This window comes from Pleurodeles waltl, chromosome 5, assembly GCF_031143425.1.
Source record: "Pleurodeles waltl isolate 20211129_DDA chromosome 5, aPleWal1.hap1.20221129, whole genome shotgun sequence".
In the NCBI taxonomy this organism is placed as follows: Eukaryota; Metazoa; Chordata; class Amphibia; order Caudata; family Salamandridae; genus Pleurodeles; species Pleurodeles waltl.
Genome location: NC_090444.1, coordinates 364,297,526 through 364,322,985, shown reverse-complemented (window position 1 = coordinate 364,322,985; position 25,460 = coordinate 364,297,526). Strand labels below are relative to the sequence as shown.

The 25,460-nt window shown below is 41.6% G+C and overlaps 1 protein-coding gene across 1 annotated transcript in view; it reads left to right on the top strand.

Moving 5' to 3' along the window:
* Positions 1-25,460, top strand: part of SPTLC3 (serine palmitoyltransferase long chain base subunit 3) — a 437,878-nt gene that overhangs the window by 123,444 nt on the left and 288,974 nt on the right. Inside the window, exon 3 of the mRNA XM_069234110.1 lies at positions 10,089-10,243. Coding sequence (XP_069090211.1) covers positions 10,089-10,243 — 155 coding nt within the window. The remainder of the gene's footprint in view (positions 1-10,088; positions 10,244-25,460) is intronic.

The window sequence follows — 25,460 nt, the reverse complement described above, 5'->3', positions numbered from 1 at the left end:
GCAACGAATCGTCTTTCTTCCTTTTGTCTGTTGTATTCCTTTTGCCTCTGTTTTGCTGCCCCATCAGCTTTCTCTCCTTCGGCCTAGTTATCAATGGAGCAACAGGTTCAGCAGCACCGGGGCCCAGAGCCTTACAGACCTCACTCAACTCTAATTACTGCTGTAGTTTCCTATTGAAATTGCAATCTTCCATTTTCCTCTCTTACTCCAGGGTCCATAACACCGTTACTACGCCACTTGTCCTCTCCATCTTTACTTTCGACTCCCTCTTTCCTTTTACTCTACACTGCATCCCAAATGATATTTTTGTGATGGTGTTTTGAGCATACAGTCTAATGCCAAAAGTTTATTTCTGATCAAGGTTTATATGATATTTGTATATGTTTTAAGATATAGGAAGAAGGTAAATGGAAGTGCTTCAGTTATATGCAGGGCCGCTGGATTCATATGGCAGGAAAAGACAAAATGATGAGGAAGGGTTGACCAATTTAGGTGGCAAGGAAAGTCCAGTTATGAATTTACTATGCCAGTAGCTCTAACTCAGGAAAATGTGAGACCTATTGCATTGCAAATGCTTTTTAACTTGCTGCAGTGGGAGGCCAAGTCAACGAGGGCTATATAACTAACACAGTCTCAGAGCAGTATGACTCTCCTCGAAGTTGGAGCACTGTTACTGGGGTGAGTGATGAGAATTGGCCTAGATTTATATGTCACCATGTTTCTCCCTGCAGAATGTAAGTCTGTTTTGACTGTATGATTGGTCCACAAAACACTTTTTAAAAGTTCTAAGGAGATTCAGAGTCAATAATTATTAGAAATGCAACCTTGCACGAAAGGAAGTTGAAATCAGACTTGCTCAGTGGTATCAATTTAAGTCTCCTCTGTTTAGAGCTGCCAAGTTCCAAATCGTAATAAAACTGCATTTTTAGGAAAGTACTGCTCTGTGTATCTGAAGGCAGTGCATAGGCATTTGGAATTTTGTGAATACATCTATTTCTGGTCGAGCCCATCTGAAAACAACTTTCTTTCAAGTCTCTCTGTCTTTTATTCATGCTTTGATCAAAGGACATTTCCCCAGGTTCTCTGTTTTTTTAAATTTTGCTTAAGTGGTAAATTGTTTTGATAGCAAGATCTACTGCTACGTATCTCGCTGCCGTGGGGTTGCTTTTGTTTTGTGCACGTCTTGACATCGTTCCACGAGTAACCATATTGAATTTTCACTAACTGAGTAAGAACTGGTTTGTTTTTAAAAACAGTGGGTCATATGATCTTGGAGAAAGGTGGACTGTTCTGTGTTAAGAAAACAGATGTAATAAGCATAACTAAAAATGTCACAAAAGTATCTTAAAATAATTGTCCAATAAAACAAAAATAGTTAGTTTGCAGAGGCCCAAAACCATTCATATCATGATTAAAGATATAATACTGTGGACATTATCCTTGATGTTTGTGTTAAAAATTGACCAACAGAAAAAGAAATAAAAGGATTAAAAAAAGTAGGTTCTCTAATGCGATCGTTGTTTATTTAAATACAGAGGTCGTACGAAGGACTTCTATACCTTTTCATCAGATTGTATGAATTCATGGAGAAAAGGAGCTCCCTTGTTAATTTCAGGTCTTCATCCGAGTTTCTTGCTTGTTTTGTTGTTCTCTACATATAAGGATAAACATAAATCACATTAAAAATTCTCTTACCCAGTGGTTGTATGTCCATATCCATATAATACATATATTGATATTGATATTATAAAATGCATGCAAAAACAGGTAGACTAAGTTGTTGATATTATGCGCAGAATGCAATTCATTTTAAACAGGAATAATCCATGCTTCAGTGCCCCTAATAGAATTAAAACTGTTTGTCACAAAAGCTAGAAATTTTTATATTTAAGCCAGGACCAGTGTTAAGGATTTTGCTTGTTTGAAGGTCTTCGTCATCAATGATGCTGTATTATTCACCATTTTAAAACAAAACGTATAAAGTGTAGATTTTGCTAAAGAGTCCTCACAGTTTATAATACCTTCTTACCTCGTGTCAAATAAAAAAAACTTTTAGACAGTGTAGCTCCTTCAACAAAATACTCACCCAAGCAGTTACAATTAATGCTAACTTTCATTATAATTCATGAACCCACCTAGCTACAATAGGAGAGACACCATAGCAAAGGGTTTCCTAAAGGATGTCAGCAGTTGTCTCTATTACTTCCATCTGAAATCTTGTTTTCTCATCATATTAGATACTCAAAATTTAGGGTTCTTAGATAAACAAGAATAAGAGACCATGCAATGCTGCATTTGGGTCTTCTCACAAATTAGTAAGTACTGCATTGTGGATAAATATCCAGCACCGAGGTCCATAGCCTTAGTAACTGATGATCAGGTACACAAAATGAGATAAAAGCAACATGCTAAATTTGAAGACCCTTGTTTTTGGAACAAATCCGAGTTCACTGTCTATCCCTCTCGGAAATGCAGAACAAAATGAACAACCTATAGTTGTTAATATCTGGGTTCCGGGGGTGGACAAGGAGTTCTGTTGTTTTCATCAATTTATACCCCATTGGATGTACCCTCACTATATTCTCAGAACCCAGAACATGGTCTGTTTAAATGGTCGATAAAGAAGAATTAACTACATTGTTAGCTAAAACTTCTTCAGCCAATTGAGGGTTGTAATGCAAAATTTAATGCAAAATGTTGGTGGTGTCTGCTTCCATGGGACCAAAATTCCTTTCAGCACAACTGGCTTGTAGTTTCCAATATGATTTATACGTCTTGTAGCTACTGTTGTTACTTTCTGGTCATACATGTTAAATGTAAAAAGGTTTCATCTGATCCAGGCTTTTGCCAGCATCCCCGGCACTTGCCAAGTTATCGGTTGCATGTCAATCGATTTCACTTGTGGGGGAGCCATACTGGGAGTTTATCAGAATTGAGAGAAACTGAGGCTACAAAGATTAGAAAGTCCCAAGAGATTTTCAGTAGTACTGGAACCCAAGCCTGTGACCTCTATTACAGTGTTGCCATAATCAGCACTATATCTCCTTACCTGGGTCACTATCGTTGGTGACCTCAAGCGGTGGGGAAAAAAGTATAATATAGCATTCCTCTCCAACACTGAAGAAAGAAGTAGATTTCTTCTGCCTGAAGATCTGACCTCTAACTGAAGAATACATATTGTTTGCTCAACTGAAACACAAAAAGATCCTTCTTGCAAGGTCACCAGACTGTCATGATCTTGTGGAACACATGTTATTTTTATACTCAGTTGCTGGAATTCTTGAGGCTGTGGAAATTCCAAGCTGCCACCACTTTGGCTGATCCTGTGGGGTTTTTACAGGCAGGTAGTGACAAAAATCCTTTCTTATCTTTGTTAGGAATTTCAGTTTTGTAACTCGTAGGCAGCTGGTGTAAAGCACTGCGGATACATCAACAGGACTCAACACTTCATCCCGTTCTAGGGTACACATTTCACAGTGAAAAAACCTGCTGGTAACTTCAGAGAATTGAAGTGTAATCTTAACTTCTCACTTGATGACTTTCCTTCCGTAGAAAAGTCTCCACATTTGGCTCCCAATCTTGACTTTTGATATGATATAGTAATTTTTTGGAGAGGAGCTCAAAACCACCCTGCCATCGCAGGATTCTGTCTGGATCAGCCATCATTAAATCTTTGAAAAGGTTCTTGTGAAAATGTCACCCCCTCTGAGCATGTCTGTCGCCTATGTAAATTAAGTATTTTTAATCTCATCAGTACTCTGTAATGTAGTGTACTTGGGGCGACGGCCTATGTAGCGAAGGTCAGTTGACCTTAATCTAAGCTGTTTGTCTGTTTGCTTTCAGAACCTTCCAAAGTTCCTTTTTTAACAGCAATGATTTTGCTTATGGGTAGATGTAACATCACTGTCCCCAAATCCACTCTGAACCTGCAAAAGTCTATTTGTCTCTGTGGTGTCAGGTCTGATTTGGATTAATTGATGCAAAACCCAAACTCTGATGCATATCTTGTAAGTCCTGGGGATCTTGAAACTTGAAATCCTGTTCAGTAGATAAATTATCAATAAATAAGTACACAGTCACCAGCTTTATCAACATAGTGAAGTCCCATAGAGCGCACAACAGTCCAGCAGGTAGGGTCCTAAAGTTTTATAGCTGCCCTTCCAAGGCAAAATGTAATCTGTGATGTCAGCCTGAAATGGCAAACAATAAGTTGACATTCTAATGGGACATCCCAACATACTGTGCAAGCAATGGATGCCCTCCTTTGTTATGTACATGTAAATGAGCAATCAAATTCTCTTGGGTTTATTGGTATACCTTTTATATGCATATTAGTTCAACTAGCACACCTCTTGTTACACGCTGTCCCTTTTACAGCCCAATACCTACTATGTTCGAACAACAGGAGTTGTAGCTGCTTTTTGTAATACTGGAGTTTAATTTTGTCGTAATGAAGTGTTACATATGGCAGTAACTTGGTGACACCCCCTCCTCTTAGACAACTGTTAGAAATGGGGTCTTTGGTTGGCAGTCAGAAAACCCCTGTCCAAGCAAGGACTCTCACTCTAGTCAGGGTAAAAGAGAATCAACCTCAGCTAACCCCTGCTTACCCCCTTGGTAGCTTGGCACAAGCAGTAGGCTTAACTTCAGAGTGCTAGGCGTAAAGTATTTATCTAAACAAAACAAAACCAAAATGACCAATATCCACAATACACAAGTTATCACAAAAAATGTAAAAAGAGTCTTCATGTAATTTTAAACACACACTAACACTGTTAGCGTATAAATGTACATTGGGTGCATCAAAAATAACCCCACACGGGCGAGTGTGCGTCAAAAAGGGCTTGGGAGGCGCCGATTTCACTCACAAGGTAGACCTTGCATCATTTCTTCTTTCATCGGGTCCAGGCGCATCGTTTCTTCTCTCTGCAGGAGAGCGATGCATCGATCCGGTCAGCACTCTCGGGTCCGGGCAGGTCTTGTGTTGTTTTTACATGCCCAGCAGTGCTTGCTTCTGAAATCCAGCCGCACAATGATCCGAAAACCACGCAGTGCGGGTTGCGATCTCACCAACTTCCGGCAGCGATGCTGTCCGTCGTTTCCCCAGCTCCGTGCGTCGATTCTTTGGTCAAGATGTAGGCGAGTGTCGATTTTCAGCTGCGAAGCCGGCAGCGCATCGATTTTTCAGCCGCAGATCAGAGTCGCGTAAATCTTTTCCTCGCACGGCGTTCTGTACTTGGATTTCTTTGTCTTAGGCTGCCAGATTCTCCTTTCAGGGTCCCATGAACTGTATGGGCACCACTTGGCAGAGTAGGAGTCTCTCCAGAGACTCCAGGTGCTGGTAGAGAGAAGTCTTTGCTGTCCCAGAGACTTCAAACAACAGGAGGCAAGCTCTAAATCAAGCCCTTGGAGATTTCTACACAAGATGGAAGGCACACAAAGTCCAGTCTTTGCCCCCTTACTCAGGCAGAAGCAGCAACTGCAGGATAGATCCACAAAGCACAGGCAGGGCAGCTGTTCTTCCTCAGCTCTTCCCCAGGCTGAGGTTCCTCTTGGTTTCCCGAAGTGTTTTAAAAAATCTGTGGGTTTGGGTGTCCTTCTTGTACACAATTTCCTCCTTTGAAGTAGGCCTACTTCAAAGCAAAGTATCTCTTGAATGTGAAATCCTGCCTTGGCCAGGCCCCAGAATCTTACCAGGGGGGTGGAGACTGCATTGTGTGAGGGCAGGCACAGCTCTTTCAGGTGTGACTGACCACTCCCTCCAACCCCCCCCCCCCAGCACAGATGTCTCATGAGGAAATGCAGACTACACCGAGCTCCTTTTGTGTCACTGTCTAGTGTGAGGTGCAACCAGCCTAACTGTCAAACTGACCCAGACAGAGAATCCACAAATAAAGTTTGAAAGAAAACTGTGAAACAGAAAGTCAACCAGCTTTAAATAGTTTGGTTACAAACCCTAATGCATATAATTCTACAGATCAATCATTTATGTCAGAATGTTGAAAGGAAAAAATTGTGATATCCTGTGTAGCTATGGACGTGTAGAATCTCTAACTCAATGCTTCGTCATGGTAATTCTATTTTTTTCTACTTTTTTCAATTGGGTTCTTGGGATCTGTTGTCTAAGTTGTTTTTTTGTAGAAATTATTTTTATTGGCATAAATTTTGTACTAAAAAATAACAGCAGATACAGTGACATGCATGTCCAGCATGAGCCCGTATTGAAATACAAATGTTGCTTGTGATACACCAATAACAATCAATCCTAGTATATATAAGAAAGGGAGAAAAGAAAGAGAGCAGGAAGAAAATAAGCTTGAGAAAGAGGACAGTAAATAGAAGGGCAGATAGAAAAGAAGGGAGTGAAGACTAAACTACAAAGCGTGGAAGAGAAGGTCAGTTAGGCGAAGCCCAAGTATAGTAATGTGAGGGGGGAGAAAAAATGGGGAGGGACTTGGTGTGCAATGACAGTGATGAGGAAGAATCGAGATTCAATGCAAATTAAGGGGAGGGGCATCCTGCAGACAGAAAAAGCCTGTGAGAAGAAACATGTCTGCTTTATCCATTAAATTGTAAATGACCTTTTCTTAGGATGCAGTTTTGTACATCTCTGCGAGGCATTCCTCCTTTGACGGCAATTGTGGAGAATGCTAATGTCACAGAATACAGATCTTGGCAGCTGTAATGGCAGTGACAAGAAAGCAACGGGCATGGTGAGTCAGCTTGGAAAGAACTGATAAGTCATGGAGGAGAATTAGGGGGTCCGGAAGTGGCGAGGGCACATCAATAAATTCCCGGAGCGTAGACCCCACTGCTGTCCAGAAGGGGTGAATGGCAGAACAATCCAGTAAGATATGAACAATATTAAAGGGTTTGTGAATGCATCACTAGTGGCCAGAGTGAAGGAGCAACTCTGCAACCTGAAGCCATGCCAGTGTCCAGTTCCAGCCCTGAAGGATCTTATAAAGACTGAACTTCATCCGTGCCTCCCAGACTCCCCTGTTCCAGCGCCTCCAAAAGTTCTGCTCAAGCCTCCTCATCATATTCCACCTGCAGACAAGCCGGCCAGGTCGGTCTGAGGCTAGCCAATTGTGGCTGGGAGTAGAGTTGGCGAATAGGGATATAATAGAATCCGGACATCACGCCTTTAAACTGACCCCAAGTATTAAAGTAAGAGAGCACATGGAAACAATGGATTATCCAGGGTTGGGGACCCATTTTGCTCAGCAGGCAATGACGTAGTTGTGTATAGTGGAACTGAGTATGCAACAGGAGAAATTTGCCTCGTAGCATCTCAAATGACTTGTTTCCTGCCGGAGATCAGGTGTGTAAGAGTCAGGATCCCAGCTCTACCCCACAGGCTCCAGTCTAGCATGGCCCTTCCTATGCGGATGCCAGTATTGTTCCAGAGGGGAGCTTTGTCATGGAGATGTGTGTCCAGCCTGTATCCAGGAAGCATAAATGGCTTTCAGCATGGGGTTGAAGGACCCAGTAGTGGCGGGCCAGAAAGCTAGAGGGTCTGTAGTCATAACAAGTCCTCCTGGAGTCTGCGTTCGATCCCAACCCATAATAGGGAGTCTTGGACCCTGGGCTGCATATACACCATTTGTTCCAAATTTAGGCTAAACTGTAATTCTCCACAGAAAGCAGGCCCAGTCCCCCTGCTCATCTATGATTGATAAGCTTCCAGATTGTCAGACGAGTTCTTGTTGAACCCCAGATGAAGGCTTTCATGGTCTTATCGGGGAAGTGAATTTGGAAAGAGTAACCACGCTGTGAGTCAGTCCCCAGTGTGAGAGATTCAGTGTGGACCATTTCACGAAGTCCAATCGTATTTGCTCCATAAGTGGGTCCAGTTTATCTGCCACCATGCGCTCCAGGCCCCTGTTAACTAAAATGCCCAGATACCTAAGGTGGGAATTCTTCCACTAGAATGAGTAACTGGTGATGGTGGCGCATGTGGTGATCCATGACAGGGGCAAGGCCATGCTCTTTCCCCAATTCACCTTGTAGCCGGATATGGCCGCGAAAGCATCAATGGTCTCCAACACCGGGAGGATGGAGCATGGTAAGGCTGCCCTGACTGTTACCTCTGCAGACTGGGAAGGGATCAGAGAAAAAGCCCCCACAATTGACCTGCGCGGAGGGGGAGTTATAGAGCCATCTTACTCTGGAGATAAAGCAGCCACCAACGCCAAATTTCCAGAGGGCATCAAACAAGTAAGTTGCCCAAGTTGTTATTGTTGATAACACTGAAGGTTGTTGTCAGAATAAAGCCGAAGAGGTTAAACTAAATCCTGGCTTTTGGATCTGACATAGAATCTGCAGTCTTCAAGTTTTGGTAGCTAAGACTTGAGTGAGGATATACTTGTAGAGCAGTTCCTGATAAAGAGGCATGTGCAGGTATCTCTATTTATCCTATTTGAAGACTTCAAGGTTTAAGGCAAGGAAGAGGCACATTAAAACGCATATGTGCAGTGAAATGTCACAAAAACAGTACTAATCCACAGCTGGAGAGAGAAGCTCGAGCACATGGGCCCAGTTATAGAACCTAGATGTTGAAAACATTGACAAAGTAGAACTTACCATGGGAGAGATAGAAAATCGTTTTGAAACTATCTGCCAACATGTAATAGAACAACATGACAGAAAAAGTCAACTGATAACCTCAAGGATACACACTGCACCCCCCAAAAAATTGCATTGGAACATATTTTCAATGAAAGTTTTTACACGTCTGAAGGAGGAGGTCATGGGGGAAACAGAAGGACGCTTTATGTTACAAACATGCTTGTGGATGTATAGACCTTCCTCCCTGCCCAGGCAATAATGTTTAATATAAAAATTGAATATAACGAGGTGTGTGACAGGCATAAGGGGATCCTTGGCAAGGGAAAGACCAGAATTTAGCAAAAATCTGGTTAAGGCAGCTTGGCTACAAAGCATTGGCAGGTTGCACGTTTGCACAAGTATACCTCACATGGGTAGATGACACTCAGAGAAATGGCCAAACAGTGTTTCACCATTTTGCTTTATGAGCACATTTGAATATAATCATTGAGTAGCATGCTAAATGACTATGTTTATAAGAAATATGCTGTTGTCTGTATTTGAAATCAATAAAAACGATGAAATGAAACAATTAACGTAGAAGTGAAGTTGTATCCCCGAGTACAGTAGTTGAAGGTGTATCGTACAGCAGATGTAGAGAAACTGAGTGGGAAAGGCACGGTTTTGTATGCAGTGTTTAAGTGGCCAAGCCACCTGTTAAGGGCCTCACTTAATTTCTTGTGGAGAATGAAAATAGGGGCATGTAAATGCACGACTTGTGAGTTCTTCGACTGTGCAGTATTGACTGAATAGAATCATTAACAGACATTGGCCTCGTCTCCTGGTGGACTGCACGGTTTGTGTGGGAGTATCCTGCACACTTGTAGTTGATGGCTATGAATGGTACGTTCTGGCTCGCAACCACTGATGCCCCTCCTGCTTCCATAATGATCAAGGGGAGGCCACAAGAGAGGTAGTACTTTGTGTGGTCAAGTGCTGGCTCCATGACTTCTGAAAGACTGAGTATAAAAATTGAGCTAATCGTCCCCTTCAAGGGCTGAGTGCTGCAAAGCTACTTTTTTGTCATTAACATCTCACAGAGGAGGAAGTGATCTTTTGAAAATCAAATCAAAATACTTGACACTCTTCTTGACTAAAGGTTGGAGCAGTAAGAAGTCCGTGAAAAGATACATTATTTTTTTTTAAATTGGAGATTGTTAGCAATGTTTTTTTCTAGAAAATATTTCGCATAATCGTTTAAACCATGTTTTAACATATCATTTTATCGCTCTACCGTCCTACTGGAGTACATGATAGATGACCTAGTGTCAGTATGTTCAGATTGCGACTTTGATACGTTCTTAGCTCAAATGTTCCACACTTGGCCTTTGAAGGGAGTTGAATTTTAAACTGTAAGTGTCAACGAGATGGTTTGTTTAGGAGTGCGCAGAAATGCAGTGCCCTTCAAAAGAGTAGTAATAGAAGACCTTAAAGCAAAACTCAGAGACTGAATTATTTTTTTCATGTTTTTAAATCAGGACTTCGTGCCACTTTACCAAGACTTTGAGAACTTTTACACAAGAAATCTGTACATGAGAGTGCGTGACAATTGGAACCGCCCTATATGCAGTGTCCCAGGACCTCAGTTTGACCTAATGGAGCGGCTCTCTGATGACTACAACTGGACGTTCAGGTCAGTTTTAGGGAGTGTTAAAAGCTGTCCATGAAATCTAAATGTGTCGCTGAAGTGTACACTCTCCTTTTTCGCCCTTCCAGCAGCACGTTTTGGCTTCCACTTTTTTCATAACTGGAATCAGGTTCAGCCTAAATTAACTAGAACTTGCTCCTCCCCCATGAACTGCTTATCCCCTTTACCCTATTATATTACATCACGTATACCATGTTAAATAATAGCATTCATAATAACACTTATGGCCTCTCAAATTAAGTCATTTATGAGAAGAGTGTGCATGGTAGAGGGCTGAGTTATGGTTAATTTAGTCTGCTTAGCGAGTAGACAATACCCCGTACAGAGGTGTCTGAGTTATAGTAAGTTTTGGATGCGGCGTAAATTATAACTTTTAAGTTACACCTATAAAGTTATACCTATACATTTTGAATTTCTAAGGTTTGTGTAGTTTAAGTTGGTTTTGTATAGAAATAATAAAGTAAACTATAACTAGTATCAAACCTTTTGTTTTTTTTCCATTGAATGTGTTTTTTTTTTTAATTGTTTCTAATGTTTATTATGGTATTATTATTTTTTTTTTTTTTTTTTGGTACCGCAGTAATTGGCAACAGGTCAAAGTTCATTATGAATGTTGGTGTCATCTGTACGATCGTTTTGCTTTAAAAAGCAGTTCCTCAATAGAAATGTGGTACCTCCCCTAAAATGTTAAAATGATATTTACACCAAAGAATTATTTTTGATGGAAAATATGGATTAAGGGTTTCATGGCTGGTTTGTTTTTAAATGGGATATGTGTTAGTATTGTAATTGTAAGTTGTATTTGTGAATTACATTGGTACCTCAATAGTGATGCAGTAGTCTCAAGATACTACTGCAAAACCTTTCCTTTTGTAAAACATCATTTCATTGGCTTAGTCTCTTTCCATTTGTAGGGAACAAGAAGTGTGTACCTTTTAAACCCATTTAATTTGATTTCTTCAAAGGAGAAGGGTGTGCTTTTTGGAAGAGGGAAAATCCTTTGTTCCAAAGCCACGTTGGATGTTTTGGACCGCTGCAATGGCTGATCCAGTGCTGTTGCAACAGGAAAAGGTGGTGCAGAGGAAGAAATTGAAAGACTATTATATAGGAATCTATTTTTGCAACCTGGAGGGTAAAAAGTCAAATCCAAACGTATTTCATGACACCTATTTAGTATCAGTAGTAAAAATGTAAGTTTATTATAAACATAGTCCGTTAAACTACTTCATACATAGACATAACCAACGTTCTATGTCTCAACACTAAAAAGGTACAAAACACGTGTTAAATCAGCATGAATTAAAAAACAACTTGCACTAAAATAGTGATTATCAAAATCAAGTGTGTTAATTCTTCCTAATTTCCTTCCCAATTGCTTGTAAGAATTTCCCAACTGCAATTATCACATCCAATGAAAGCATAGCACATAAGAAACTTAAAGCTACATAACATGTAAAAACCATATTAATTAAAATGGGCTTTAAAATATACTTCTTTCTCCAATGTAAAACCTACAATCCAATAAAACGTGCACACTAGTACTTTTCATATTTAAACCACAGCTGAAAAATCCTCCAACTCTTAGTCATGTTGGGTAATTTCATACCATATTATAAAGGGTTAATGCCCAATCTATATTCAATCATATTTTACAAGTCGGGATCCGGTAACATTTGATACTAGGTCAAAATGCCATATGGGAATGTATACATAATCATTTGGGCAATATCCCTTTGGAATCTCCCATTCAGGCATACCAACCCCAAACTGAGTGACATCTCAGTAAATTTTCTGTCAAACTACACCTTGTTGCATGATTAAATACTGCACGAGGTATATGATAATCTGAGGCCACTCCCTCACCACTTATTTAATCTTTTTCGCATAACTTGGTATTAAAATCACCCATAAGCATAACGAGGCTCTGCAAAGAATGCATCAGTAGGATACATAGATCCTCCTTTAACTTGGCTAGCTGGTTATCTTTATTGAATCAAATCAAAAGACATTTGTTAAGCGCACAGCTGCTTCAGTAATAGCGGTCCTGGTGCTCAGAGCGAAGACCAAAATCACACTGCATCATCCAGAAAACAAATCTGCATCAAACAGTCAGGTTTCTAGCTATTTTTTTTAAGATAGCCACTGACTCAGCCTTATGCAGCCTAGGCGGCAAGTCATTCCAGAGCTTGGCCGTGAGTACAGTGAAGGAGCTACCTCCACTTCGGGCCTTAGAAAATGTAGGAATCTGCATTAAATGGAGGTTGTTAGACCTCAGCACACACTCTTGTTTTTAGGGCCCAATCTGTCACTCAGATGAAGAGGGCCCGAGCCTGAAAGTGCTCTAAAAGCCAGTATGAGGGCTTTGAATTTGATGCGCTTTACCAATTGAAGACAGTGTAGCTTCAGATGGGGGGGAGATATGCTGCGGAAAGGAACTCGCTGGATCAGTCTGGCCGCAGCATTCTGAAATAACTGGTCTGTGTGTCCACACAGACAAGCCCAGAAAAAGGCTATTGACGTAGTCCAATGGAGAGATTACCACACAAAGGACAACAATTTTACAGGTTTCTTCCCTGACTAAGTGCTGCAGCTTCCTTAAAGTTCTAGGTTTCAGGAAGCAGACCGATGAAATCTGTCTTATTTGAGCTGGGAAGTAAAGGGTAGAGTCAAACATAACACCTAGATTCCTAGCAGAGGAGGCAGGTGTCACAGGAGGGTTAAGTTCTTCAGGCCACTGGAAGTTTGTAGAGTAGGAGGGGTCAGGGTGATGGGGGGGGGGGGGGGAGGGAGGAGGGGGTTGCCTTGCACAAAATAAAAAATCTTCTGTTTTGTTGGAGTTTAATTCAACATTTTAATTTAAGAAAATTTAAGAAAATCATTATAAGTCAGATTGCCCGGAGAAACATACACATTAACCAAAACAATAGTTTTCAGCTGGGCAGAATTTTAAAATAATTTCACCTCAGTAATTTGGATCCATTTTCATTTAGCAGCTAGGATATGAATATCTGTTGAAATGTTACTCGAAGCCAAGCTCCCTATGCCCCCATATTATCTTGTTTGCTTATAGGAAGAGGCGGGAAGTAAGTATGCACAAATTCATAAAATATGGGAAAATTGTCTGGTTCCGTACACATCCATGATTCTTGGAAACATTACACATTATAATTTTATGGAAATGTGCTCATATTTCCTAACTTCATTAGCATCTGTAGCCCATGAACATTCCAACCTAAAACCCTTAATGCGGGCAGGGTGCTTATGGCCTAATCAGTTCATTTAAACCCATAGGTAATGTTGTCTGGTTAGAGAGTTGAAGAGTGTGTAAAAAGGTTTTCTACTTATAAGAATTTGAAGTTGGCCAATAAACTGTAAATGAAAGTTATAAGCATAAATAAGAAATTTTGAAAGTTTGTATAGTTTAAATTTGGTATGTATAAGCCAAATTTTCCTAACTATAACTAAGCTTTAACCTTTGCTTTTTTCATTGAATGTGTTGCAAAGTGTAAAGTCCAGTGTCACAAGTGGAGAGTTTATATGTAGAGTGTCGTACAGTACAGTGCAGGGGAGTGTTCTAAAGACTTGTCATAGACTGGAGTACATGATAGATGGCCTAGTGTCAGTATGTTCAGATTGCGACTTTGATATGTTCTTAGCTCAAATGTTCCACACTTGGCCTTTGAAGGGAGTTGAATTTAAAACTGTAAGTGTCAACGAGATGGTTTGTTTAGGAGTGCACAGAAATGCAGTGCCCTTTCAAAAGAGTAGTAATAGAAGACCTTAAAGCAAAACTCAGAGACTGAATTATTTTTTTTCATGTTTTTAAATCAGGACTTCGTGCCACTTTACCAAGACTTTTGAGAACTTTTACACAAGATATCTGTACATGAGAGTGCGTGACAATTGGAACCGCCCTATATGCAGTGTCCCAGGACCTCAGTTTGACCTAATGGTCATAGACTGGAGTATTGTAGATTGGAATCGAGTGGAGTAGAGTGTAGTAACGTATCGTACAGTGTAGTAAAGAGTTATAAAGTGTAGTGGTATGGTGTCTCATATAGTGGCTTCAAGTATTGTAGACTGGAGCAGTGAGTTGTACAGTGGAATCGCATGTCAAACATTAGAGTAGGGTGTCCTAGACTGTCATATAGTGGAGTAGACTCTTTTAGAGTGGAGTAGGGTGAAGTAGCGTGTCAGAGTGGAGTATCATCTAGTGGAGTGTCATAGAGTACAGTGAAGGAGAGTGTCATAGAGTGGAGTGCTGTGTCATATAGTGGAGTGGCGTACTATACAGAGTGGTTGAGTGTTGTCATCTAGTGTCATACAGTGTAGTACAGTGGTGTAGAGTGTCATACATTGTAGTACAATGTTGTACAGTGGAGCTGCATGCAGTGGAGCAGCCTAGAGAAGGGTGTAGTACAGTGGCGTAGAGTGGGATAAACTGTAGTATAGTGGATTAGAGTACACTGGAGTGGTGTAGTGTAGAGTGCAGTAAAGTGTCATAGAATGGAGTGGTGTGTCATAGTCTGTAGTGGTATAGAGTGCAGTAGAGTGGGGTGGCGTAGCATAGAGTTGAGTAAAGTCTCATAAATTGGAGTAACATTTTGTAGAGTGTAGTGGGGTGTTGTACAGTATTGGAAAGAAATGTAGACTAGAATAGAGTGGCATACAGGCTAGTTGATTTTGTGGAGTGGTGTACAGTAGAGCGTGGTACAGTGAATTGACTTAGTGTTATAGAGTACAATACCATTGAGTGGAGTGGGGTACAGTAGAGTGGAGTATTATGTCAGAGTGGAGTGTGTGGTACAGTGGCATACAAAAAGTTGTGTACAGTGTCGTATAGTGGACTAGAATATCGTGGAGTACAGTGGCATACAGTATAGTACACTCTTGTTCAGTTGAGTGAAGGGGTATAGAGAGGAGTACAGTGTCAGGGTGCCATCCAGTGTAGTAGAGCGGAGTTGTATAGAGTTTAGTAGTGTGTGAAACATTAAAGCTGCATAGAGTGGATTGTTGTATAATAGCTTAGAGAGAGGTAACGTTTTGTACAGTGGAGTAAAGTGGTGTACCATAGTGTGCAGTAAAGTACAATAGAGTGTCGTAGGGTGGAGTGTACTGGGATAGCACAGGTTTTAAACTGTTATAAATTGCAGTGGGGTCTTGTAGAGTAGAGTGCTTTGTTGTATAGAAAAGTGTTGTACAGTGGTGTACATTGGAATGTACGGGCATTGAGTGCAGTATAGAGTTGGACAGTGGAGTGTGTGGGGGTAGAGTGGAGTAGAATTTCATAGTTCCATGAAGTGTGGTAGACTTTTATAGAGTGAAGTTATAGGAGAGTGTCATACAATGGAGTGGCATAGAGTGGAGTGGGGTACCCTGTAGTGGGGTAGAGTGGATTATCATAAAATGGAGTAGCATGCAGTGGAATACTGTACAGTGGAGTTTAGAAAGTGTAGTGGCATAGCGTAGAGTGTAGTGGTATACAGTGGAGTGATGTAGAATTGAGTAGGGTACAGTGGATTAGCGTTTGGGGTGTGGCATACATTGAAATGGTGTCGTGTAGAGTCGAAGAAAGAGCTATAAATTGGAGAGGGATCTCGTACAGTGGAGTTCTGTGTCATATTGAAGAGTGTTGGTTAGTGGAATACAGTGTTGTACATTGGAGTGTAGGTGCATAGAGTTGAGTGCAAATTTGGACAGTGGAGTGTATGGGGATAGAGTGGAGTAGAGTCTAGAAGAGCGCCATTGAGTGTAGTATAGTTTTGATTGGAGTTAAATGGGGTGGAATAGCGTAATGTGGAGTAGCATAGACTGGAGTGTTGTACAGTGGACTGGCGTAAAGTGTAATGGTGTATAGTGGAGTGGCTTACAGTGAAGTGGTTTAGACTGGAGTGGTGTATTGTGGTGTGCGGTAGAGTTGTAATAGCATACAGTGGAGTGGCGTACAGTAGAGTAGGGCAGAGTGGAATACCATACAGTAAAGGGGCAAAGATCGGAGTTGTGTACAGTGTAATCGCGTAGAGTGGAGTAGTGTAGACTGGAGTAGTGTTCAGTGAAGTGGGGTAGAGTGAAATAGCATATAGTGGAGTGGCAAACAGTGGACTATCATAGAAGGGAGTGCCGAAGAGTGGAGTGGTCTACACTGGAGAGGTGTGGAGGGGAGTAGCATATAGTGGCGTGGCATACAGTGGAAAAGTGTAGAGTGGAATGGTGTACAATAGAGTGGCGTAGGCTGGAGTAGCGTATAGTAGAGTAGCGTGCAGTGGAGTACAGTGAAGTGGTGCAGACTGGTGTGGTGTACACTGGATTGGGGTAGAGTGTAATAGCATACAGTGGAGTGGCATCCAATGGAATAACGTAGAATGGAGCGGGTAGAATGGCTTGGTGTGGAGCTGAAGCTTGTGATAAACGGCAATCCTACCTATGATGCAGTGATAGGTGGTGGTGTTGTCTGGATGAGAAGGTTTGGCCACATACAGATCTGGATCAGAGTCTACAGGTGTAACTGTGTCATAAGTGTCCCATGGGTCATTGTGTGGTGGAATGGAGAATTAATCTGTCACCTTCGTCTTCCCTGAAAGAGTGGATGGAAACCCCTGGAGAATAGTGTGCTTGTGAAGGTAATACTGTCACATTTCATAAACATCCAGCTGACGTTTTTTGTGCTATGTGAAATCTAAAAGTCTGTGGAAAATGCATTGAATTTGAAGCCTGATTTGGGACCCCACCTTTTTTCTTTGCACCCCCTTGACCAAACGCAGCACAACTTCCTGTCCTCCCAAAATAAAATGTGACCAGTATGTCTGCAAAGTTTCACGCACGTTAGTCTAGCCAGTGCAAATTTGTAACAGGACAAAAATCTGAAAAATCCCTTTCTGGTCACCCCAACAAGAACTACAGAGTGGCTACTGCCATGCATATATATGTATCAACCTAGTAGCACATGTTGTGTATAGCAACTAGTTTATTACCACACTACAGCAAAATTGACATGACAGAAATTTTTGTTCAATGGCATGTGTGGCTGTAGATACACATGCTTTGTATACGCCCGCTATCTAGTGTTGAGCTCAGAGGTTTGCAAGTTGTTTTTGTTCGAAGAATCTTTTCAAGTCACGATATTGAGTGATTCCCTCCTCTTGGTGGTACTGCGCATGGATATTGAGTCCTTTGTTAGATTGTTTTCTCTCTACTGTTAGGATTGTGCGTGTTTCCTCTCGGTTCCGTATTTCTCGGCTTGGTCTATATCCCAAACTCTTTCCTTCCGTGTTGCTTTCAGCGATGGTACAGTATTTTAATCATGTTTATCCAAACTTAAAGTACTTGAACCTGAATTCCTGCGATGGGAGTCGGTTTACTGCCCTCCAGGGCATCAGCGCCCTTCTGGGGCTGATGGAACAAACTCCATTTTAGGTTCTGTCCTCTGTCATTTCAAATTACCACACACCAATCAAAACCTGGTGTGTAACTTGTGCTTGTCCCCGGAACATAAAGAAGAGAAATGAGACGTCTGTGGGTCTTTTCGATCTAAGAAGACTCTCCAGGACCAAAGAGCGCATCAGTTGGAGATGGCGTCAAACACCGGAGGACACTCCTGACATTTTCAGTGAAGAGCATGCAAACGAGGTATTCTGACATCAGGCAGCCCTCTCTATTCGAGATTCCAGGTCGGACATTGAATTTGACATTGAGAGTCAGCCGGTCACTGCAGCACAACTTGTGATTACTCGGGCCCCAACTTTCCATCTAAAGACTTTGAAAAAAACATCTGAACTAGTTGTCTGTCTACAACATCCTTCGAGCCATGGTCAGATCTGAAAGCTGCATTCAGATGCCCTGCCCTCAGACTCGGCACCGAAATTTGCCAAGGCCAAGATGTCTTTGGCATTGACCACAGATTCAACAAGATCCCACAAAGTCTTGGGATCAAGTTGAATTTTCTAAGCAAGCATTTCGGCTCCGAGAAAGAAGCTGATGCCTTCCGTTCGAGAAAAGGCTTCCATTCTGAAAACTTTGGAACCAAGGAAGGTAGCTTCAAAAAACTCTTCTACTCTTTTATCTGGAGCAGATTCACCAGTACAGTCAATTCTGGAAATCATGGAAGGATGAGCGCTAGCTCCACATACAAAAGGAAACTAGGGAAATAATTGCATCTCCCCTGTTCTGTTAAAAGGAGACTTACTTTCCAAGAGATATTGGACAATGCTTCTCCATCTAGAAAAGTCTCACAAGGGCAAAGACAAGGCGCCAGTTCACCCTCCGCCTTCTCCATCTCACTCTTTAGTACTTCCTCTTACTCCTCCACCACCACCTCAATCTTCTACAACTTTCATAAAGCCACACTTCTCTCCAGAAGGGACACCATCGCCTCATGAAGATGACTTAGGTGAAATTCCACAGAACGTAGATCATTGGGATTTATATGACCCAGAACCCATACTCGTTAATGACCCTGATTTGTACCCAGCACGGCCTTCACCTCCTGAAGATGCAACAGCATGCAATCAGGTTATTGCAGGGACAGCTACATACCATAATCTATACATGCACACTGACCCGACTGAAGAGGATTTCCTCTTTGATACATTGACCAACCCTCACAAAGAGAGTCAGTTCCTACCCATGTTACCAGGTATGCTTAGACTTGCCACAGACATCTTTAAAGAACCTGTTAAGGTAAGGGTTACTACACCAAGGATCAACAAAAAGTACAAGGCGGCACCGTCAGATCCTATATTCATCAGATCACAAATACATTCTAACTCTATAGTTGTAAGCACAGCATGGAAACTTGCCAATAGTCAGACCACAGGAGATGCTCCTCCTCCTGATAAGGAGAGCAAAAGACTTGATGCAGCAGGGAATAGAGCAGCTGCACAGGCTGCTAATCATTGGCAAATTGCTAATTTGCAGGCACTTCTGACAGGATACGACAGGGCCCACAGGGACGAGATGGAAGAGCTGCTTCAGTACCTTCCAAAAGAACATCAGAAAAGGGGGCAGGAGATGGTCTCAAAGGACAAGCCATCTCCAACAACTGTATTCAATGTGCCAATGTTATTAAAAAAGGCATGCTTGGCTGAGATTCTCTGGCTTAAAGCCAGAAATACAACAGCCAGTTCTCAACGTGCCTTTTGATAAAACTTATTTGGTCCAGAGGTTGACACCACCATAGATAAGCTAAAAAAGATTCAGAGACAGCTAATGCAATGGGAGCACTATTAACTACACCAAGTAGGGGTACTTTTTGTAGACCACAATTTAGGGGAGGGTTCAAAACATCATTCACTGAGCCTTCCACCTCCCAGACCAAACGGAGAACACACTTTTACAACAGAGGTTGCTTCAGTGGTTCTTACAGGTGTGCAAATAAAGAGGGAGAGGTAAGGAGTCCACCTCTAGAGGTTCTGCCTCTAACGCACGCCAGTCACTGCTTACAGATTCCTCAAGTACACATCTCCAGTAGGGGGAAGTCTAGCACATTTCTATCCCCAGTGGTCCAATAGCATAATAGAACAATGGGTTCTGTCAGCTATCCAACATGGTTCCTGTCTGGAACTCATTTCCACTCCACCAAATATTCCCCCTAATGCTCACAAACCTTCACACAACCATTTCATTCTTTTAAAAGAAGAGGTACAATCCCTTCTTCTCAAAGGGGCTATAAAACCAGTTCCTCTGTCTTAACAAAAGTTAGGAATATATTCTCTATACTTCCTTATACCAAAGAAAGATGGGCCACTAAGACCAAGTTTGCATCCCAGACATCTCAATTTATACATTATCCCAGAGCATTTCCATATGGTCACTCTGCAAGATATCATTCCCCTTTTACAGCAAGGCGATTTCATGACAGTCTTAGATCTCAGAGATGCTTATTTTCACATTCCTATACATCCAGTACATTGCAAATACTTCAGATTTGCCACTACGGGAAAACACTATAAATTCAAGGTCTCATCATTCGGGGTAACAACTGCTCCCAGGGTATTCACAAAAAGTCTAGTAGTAGTTGCCGCATTCCTTAGAAGACAACAAATGCATGTCTTCCTGTTCTTAGACGACTGGCTCATCAAAGCCAATTCCATCCAACAATGTCCCAATCATACTTTGTACACAGTAGACCTTCCACACACTCTGGGATTTGCAATCAACTTTATCAGATCTCCTCTCCAACCCTTACAGATACAGCCCTATCTCGGAGCAATTCTCAATGCTCACTCAGGGCTGGCAGATCCAAACCCAGACCAGGGTTCAGGCTTTCCAAATTCTCTCAATTACAGGAGAACCATACTTACCCTGTTAGACTAGTGATGCAGCTATTAGGGATGATGGCTTCATGCATTGCCATTGTTCCTCTTGCCAGACTACACATGCGTCTATTACAGCAGTGTCTATCTCGTCTCCAGGATGTAGTGTAGTTGGAGCACCAGACTCACTGCTCTCTGCAATGGTGGAATCCCACCAACCTTTCCAGTGGGCTTCCCTTTCAAGACCCTGTGCCTCAGATCACCCTCACTACAGATACACCACAGACTGGCTGGGGAGCTCACCTCAACAACCCTACAATACAAGCCAGATGGGATCCCATTCAGCAAACTTATTACATCCACTGCTAGGAGTTACTAGCAGTCTTTCTAGCACTTCTACCACAACTCTATCACAAAGAGGTTACAGTGCGTACAGACTCCATGACAGCCATGTATTATCTTCAAAAACAGGGAGTGGGACACTTGTCTCAATTGTCCCTTCTTGCTCAGACAATTTGGAAATGGGCAACTCACCATCACATTCACTTACTGGCAGAATATCTCCCAGGAATGATCAACCAGTTTGATGACCTTCCAAGCAGGATGAAGCAACAAGTCCACAAGTGGGACCTTCACCCACAAGTATTCACCAATACTTTCACCTGTGGGGAACACCAGAAATAGACCTCTTCACCACCGCAGAAAATTCCAAATGCCAAAACTTCGCATCCAGATACCCACACCCTCAGTCCAAGGGCAATGCTCTATGGATGTATTGGTCAGGGCTATTTGTATATGCTTTTCCGCCTCTCCCACTCATTCAATTTCTGGTTCGCAAACTGAGACAAACATCACTCACCATGATCCTTGTAGCTCCCACATGGCATGTCAGCCTTAGTACACAACACTGTTGCATCTGTCTGTGGTTCCCCACCACAAACGTCCCAACAGACAAGACCTTCTGACTCCCAACCAAGGTCAAAACGGACATTAACACCCTAAAACACTCAATCTTGTGATATAGCTCCTGAAGTCATAGTTTGGTTATTTACAACTCCCATCTGGATGTATGGACATTCTTAGGCATGTAAACCTAAAACCAGACCACAACTAGACTGTGTTATGCTGCAAAATGGAAACGTTTTGTTTGCTATTGTCAAGCTAAACGCATTGATCCATTTAAAGCATCAGTACAAGACATTGTCTGTGACCTGCTACATTTACAAAAGGCAAATTTAGCATACTCGTCTATTAGACTTCATTTAGCAACTATAGCTGCTTACCTCCAAAACAGACCATATATTTCTATATTCAGAATTCCAGTAATCAAAGCCTTCATGGAAGGCCTTGAAAGAGTCATTCCACCCAGGGTTCCACCAGCTCCAATATAGAACCTTAATGTTGTCCTTACTAGACACATGGGTCCACATTTTGAACCCATGCACTCATGTTCTTTGCAATTTCTTTCATGGAAAGTTGCCTTTTTAGTGGCTATCACTTCCCTAAGACGTGTAAGTGAAATACAAGCCTTCACTTTAGAAGAACCTTTCTTCCACGTTTCTAAAGATAGAGTAGTCTTTAGGACAAACCCTAAATTTCTCCCAAAAGTAATTTCACCATTTCATATTAACCAATCGGTTGAGTTGCCTGTTTTTTTCCCACAGCCAGACTCGGTCGCTGAAAGAGCTCTGCACACACTAGATGTTAAAAGAGCTCTTATGTATTACATTGATAGGACTGAAGCTTCTAGATAATTGAGATGGCTTTTGTAGCATTTTCAATGCCTCACAAAAGCAATCCAATTTAAAAAAACAAAAAAAACTGGGCTATCTAGATGGATAGTCGAGTGCATTCAGACTTGTTATCTTAAAGCTGAAAGACAGTTACCTACAGCTCCTAGAGCACATGCTACCAGAAAAAAAGGTGCTTCTATGGCTTTTTTAGGAAGCATTCCAATAGCAGATATTTGTAAAGCTGCTACTTGGTCTACTCCACACACATTCACTAAGCACTATTGTGTAGATGTTTTAGCGCGGCAACAAGCAAATGTTGACCAGGCAGTGCTTAGGACACTTTCAGGCTACTCCAACTCCTACAGGCTAGCCACCGCTTACTTGGAGGGGACTGCTTTACAGTCTATGCAAAGCATGTGTACCTACAGCCACACATGCCATTGAACGGAAAATGTTACTTACCCAGTAGACATCTGTTTGTGGCATGTAGTGCTGTAGATTGACATGTGCCCTCCCTTCTCCCTGGAAGCATGTAGTCTTTGTAGTAGAATTCATTTACAAATATTGTACATATGTATATACACTGCATGGACATCCTTTTATTACACACACACACACACACACACACACACACACACCTACACACACACACACACACACACACCTACCTACACACACACACCTACCTACACACACACACACACACCTACCTACACACACACACACCTACCTACACCTACACACACCTACACCTACACACACCTACACCTACACACACACCTACACCTACACACACACCTACACACACCTACACCTACACACACACCTACACACACACCTACCTACACCTACTGGGTAAGTAACATTTTCCTTACAGTCTCACAGAGTGCATGTAACAATTACTTTAAACAGTGAAACAATTGTCCTAATGTTCAGAGGTCTCTTCAGTGTGATTTTACCACAAAGCACATATTTAACTCCTTGCATCCTGGTTTTGGTTAAGTAAATTTTATTAGCACCAGCATACATAAAAAAAGTACCATGGTATAAACCATGTAAGCAGAGGTGCTGAGTTTTTATATGCTGTTTCTTACAGTTCTTGGTGGAGGGGAGGGCATCATAACTCAGTTGAGGTTTTGCCTCTCTTGAGTCATGGTCCCGCTCACACTCAACAATGGTTGTAAATAGCACATCTGTATATGATATATATTTTCTGCTTGGTCATTGCCTTGTCAAATCATTATAATCTGTCATTAACTTTCTGTCTGAAAGAAGTCTAAAATATTTTGGTGTTCTGAGAGGGACACGTCCTTGTTAGTGTGCCTGGTTTGGGCTCTTCCCTATAGAATTAATTAGCTTCTTACAGGTTGTCACTGTTGATCATTTGCAGGGTCTATCTTTGTGAAAGTGGTTGAACTTTCAAACAGTTCTTTGCATGCTAGATTATTGTGGCATCCATTATACTGATAAATATTTTACATTGTAGTTGTATTTATATGCTCCCTTATACCCGAACAAAATCATAAGACTGGATTTGTAGACCACAAAAGTGATACTCACGGATTTCTTGGATTGTAGCGTGTGCCTGTCATGTGGCCATATGACTTGTGCTATTGTGTTCTTTTTATGTGTTGCTGCCAGTTGGTGTGTACTGAAAGAAAAAGGAGCAGAATATATGCATAGTCATAGATGCTAGTGTATGGGTGGATAGAAACTCTGAGTATAGTGTGGCCGTTATGGGAAGTGGTTTCGTGGTTGTACTTTCATACCCTGTTGCAACAAGCGTTCAGCTGCACACAAGCATTGGTGTAAAATAAATGTGTGAAGGACATGAATCAGATACCTACCATTTTTGGAGTGGTGTGTGCAAACTATTTGAACCATTATTATATGTGAAACAAAAGAAGACTGCCTAAAGGTTAAGCATGCTACTTTTTGGTCGTTCAGTCTTCCATCCACTACAGTAGTTTGGTAGGTAATACATTTATTGTATTGATTAAAACAACTAATTTACAACATTACGTATAAGACGTATAGATATGTCTGATACGAAAACCTAAGGTACCAACTGTCCCTTTTGCTGCATTATCTAAAAACTACTGTGTATGCCATCTGTGAAGCCAACTTTGGAACTGCAGAAGAGTAATCCATAGAAATAGACATTAAAAAAAAAAATCAAACTTACGCTGAAGAGTCCACACAGGCATGACAGAGCCACTCTTAGAAAAGGGTATTTACAGAATCAGCAATGGTAATACTTAAAAGAGAGTAACCAAGGAGTGGCAGGAAATAATCCATAAAGAGTCAGCCCTGGTATTTGGTCAGTAGTCCACCTACCAGTGGCAAGCACAACCCATAGAAATGGACACTTATAGAAACCAGCCATAAAATGTGCTCCTAGGAGTCCACCCAGGTGTGAGAGGGCACAGCCAATAGGATTCGGTATCATTACAACCAGCTATGGTGTACTGCTGACCTCACCCAGGTGTGGCAGTGAGTCTGCTATAGAAATGAGCGTTATACAGCCAGCTATAGTCAGGGCCACTGGAAATAGGCGGCATAGGAGGGCCAAATTGTGCAGCAGGGTTGAACACATTAAGCAGCAAGAAAAGGAAAAATATTAAGCATAATGTTGTACATTTTATGATAGTATTACTTCATTATTTTGCAATTTTTACACTTGTTTACAATGTCTGGGCATAGGTTGCACCTATTAATACCAATTTAAAACCCAAATATAGCAATAAGCAGCATAAAGGTGACCAGTCAATCTTTGCTTAGGGCCTTCCACTGTGCAGCAACACGTTACTGTTTTTAGTAACTTTGGAACCGTTTGAGGCAGAAACAGGATTTGTTTTGTTAAAATTTTAAGATTATGCAGCATATGATAGATTATGTGGCAAATTCAACAAACCTTGTAATTATATAAAAAAACTGCACGGCCACATAAACGCATAATTCCTGTGGCCCTGGCTATTGTTTAATAGTTTATAGTTTCTACATCCTGCAAGAGAGGAACATCACAGAGGAGAGGATTGGAAAGAAAGGGGGATTGAGGTTAGGAATAAGTAGTATTGAGCAGGAGTTCTGTCCGTAGGCCCGATCCCGCGGCAATAGCCCCACACAGAAAAAATGGCAGAGGACGATGACTTCCTTTAATCTCACTTTACCTGGACGCACGTGCTAGACTCACTGTGAGTTTCTGTGTCGGAGGCATCT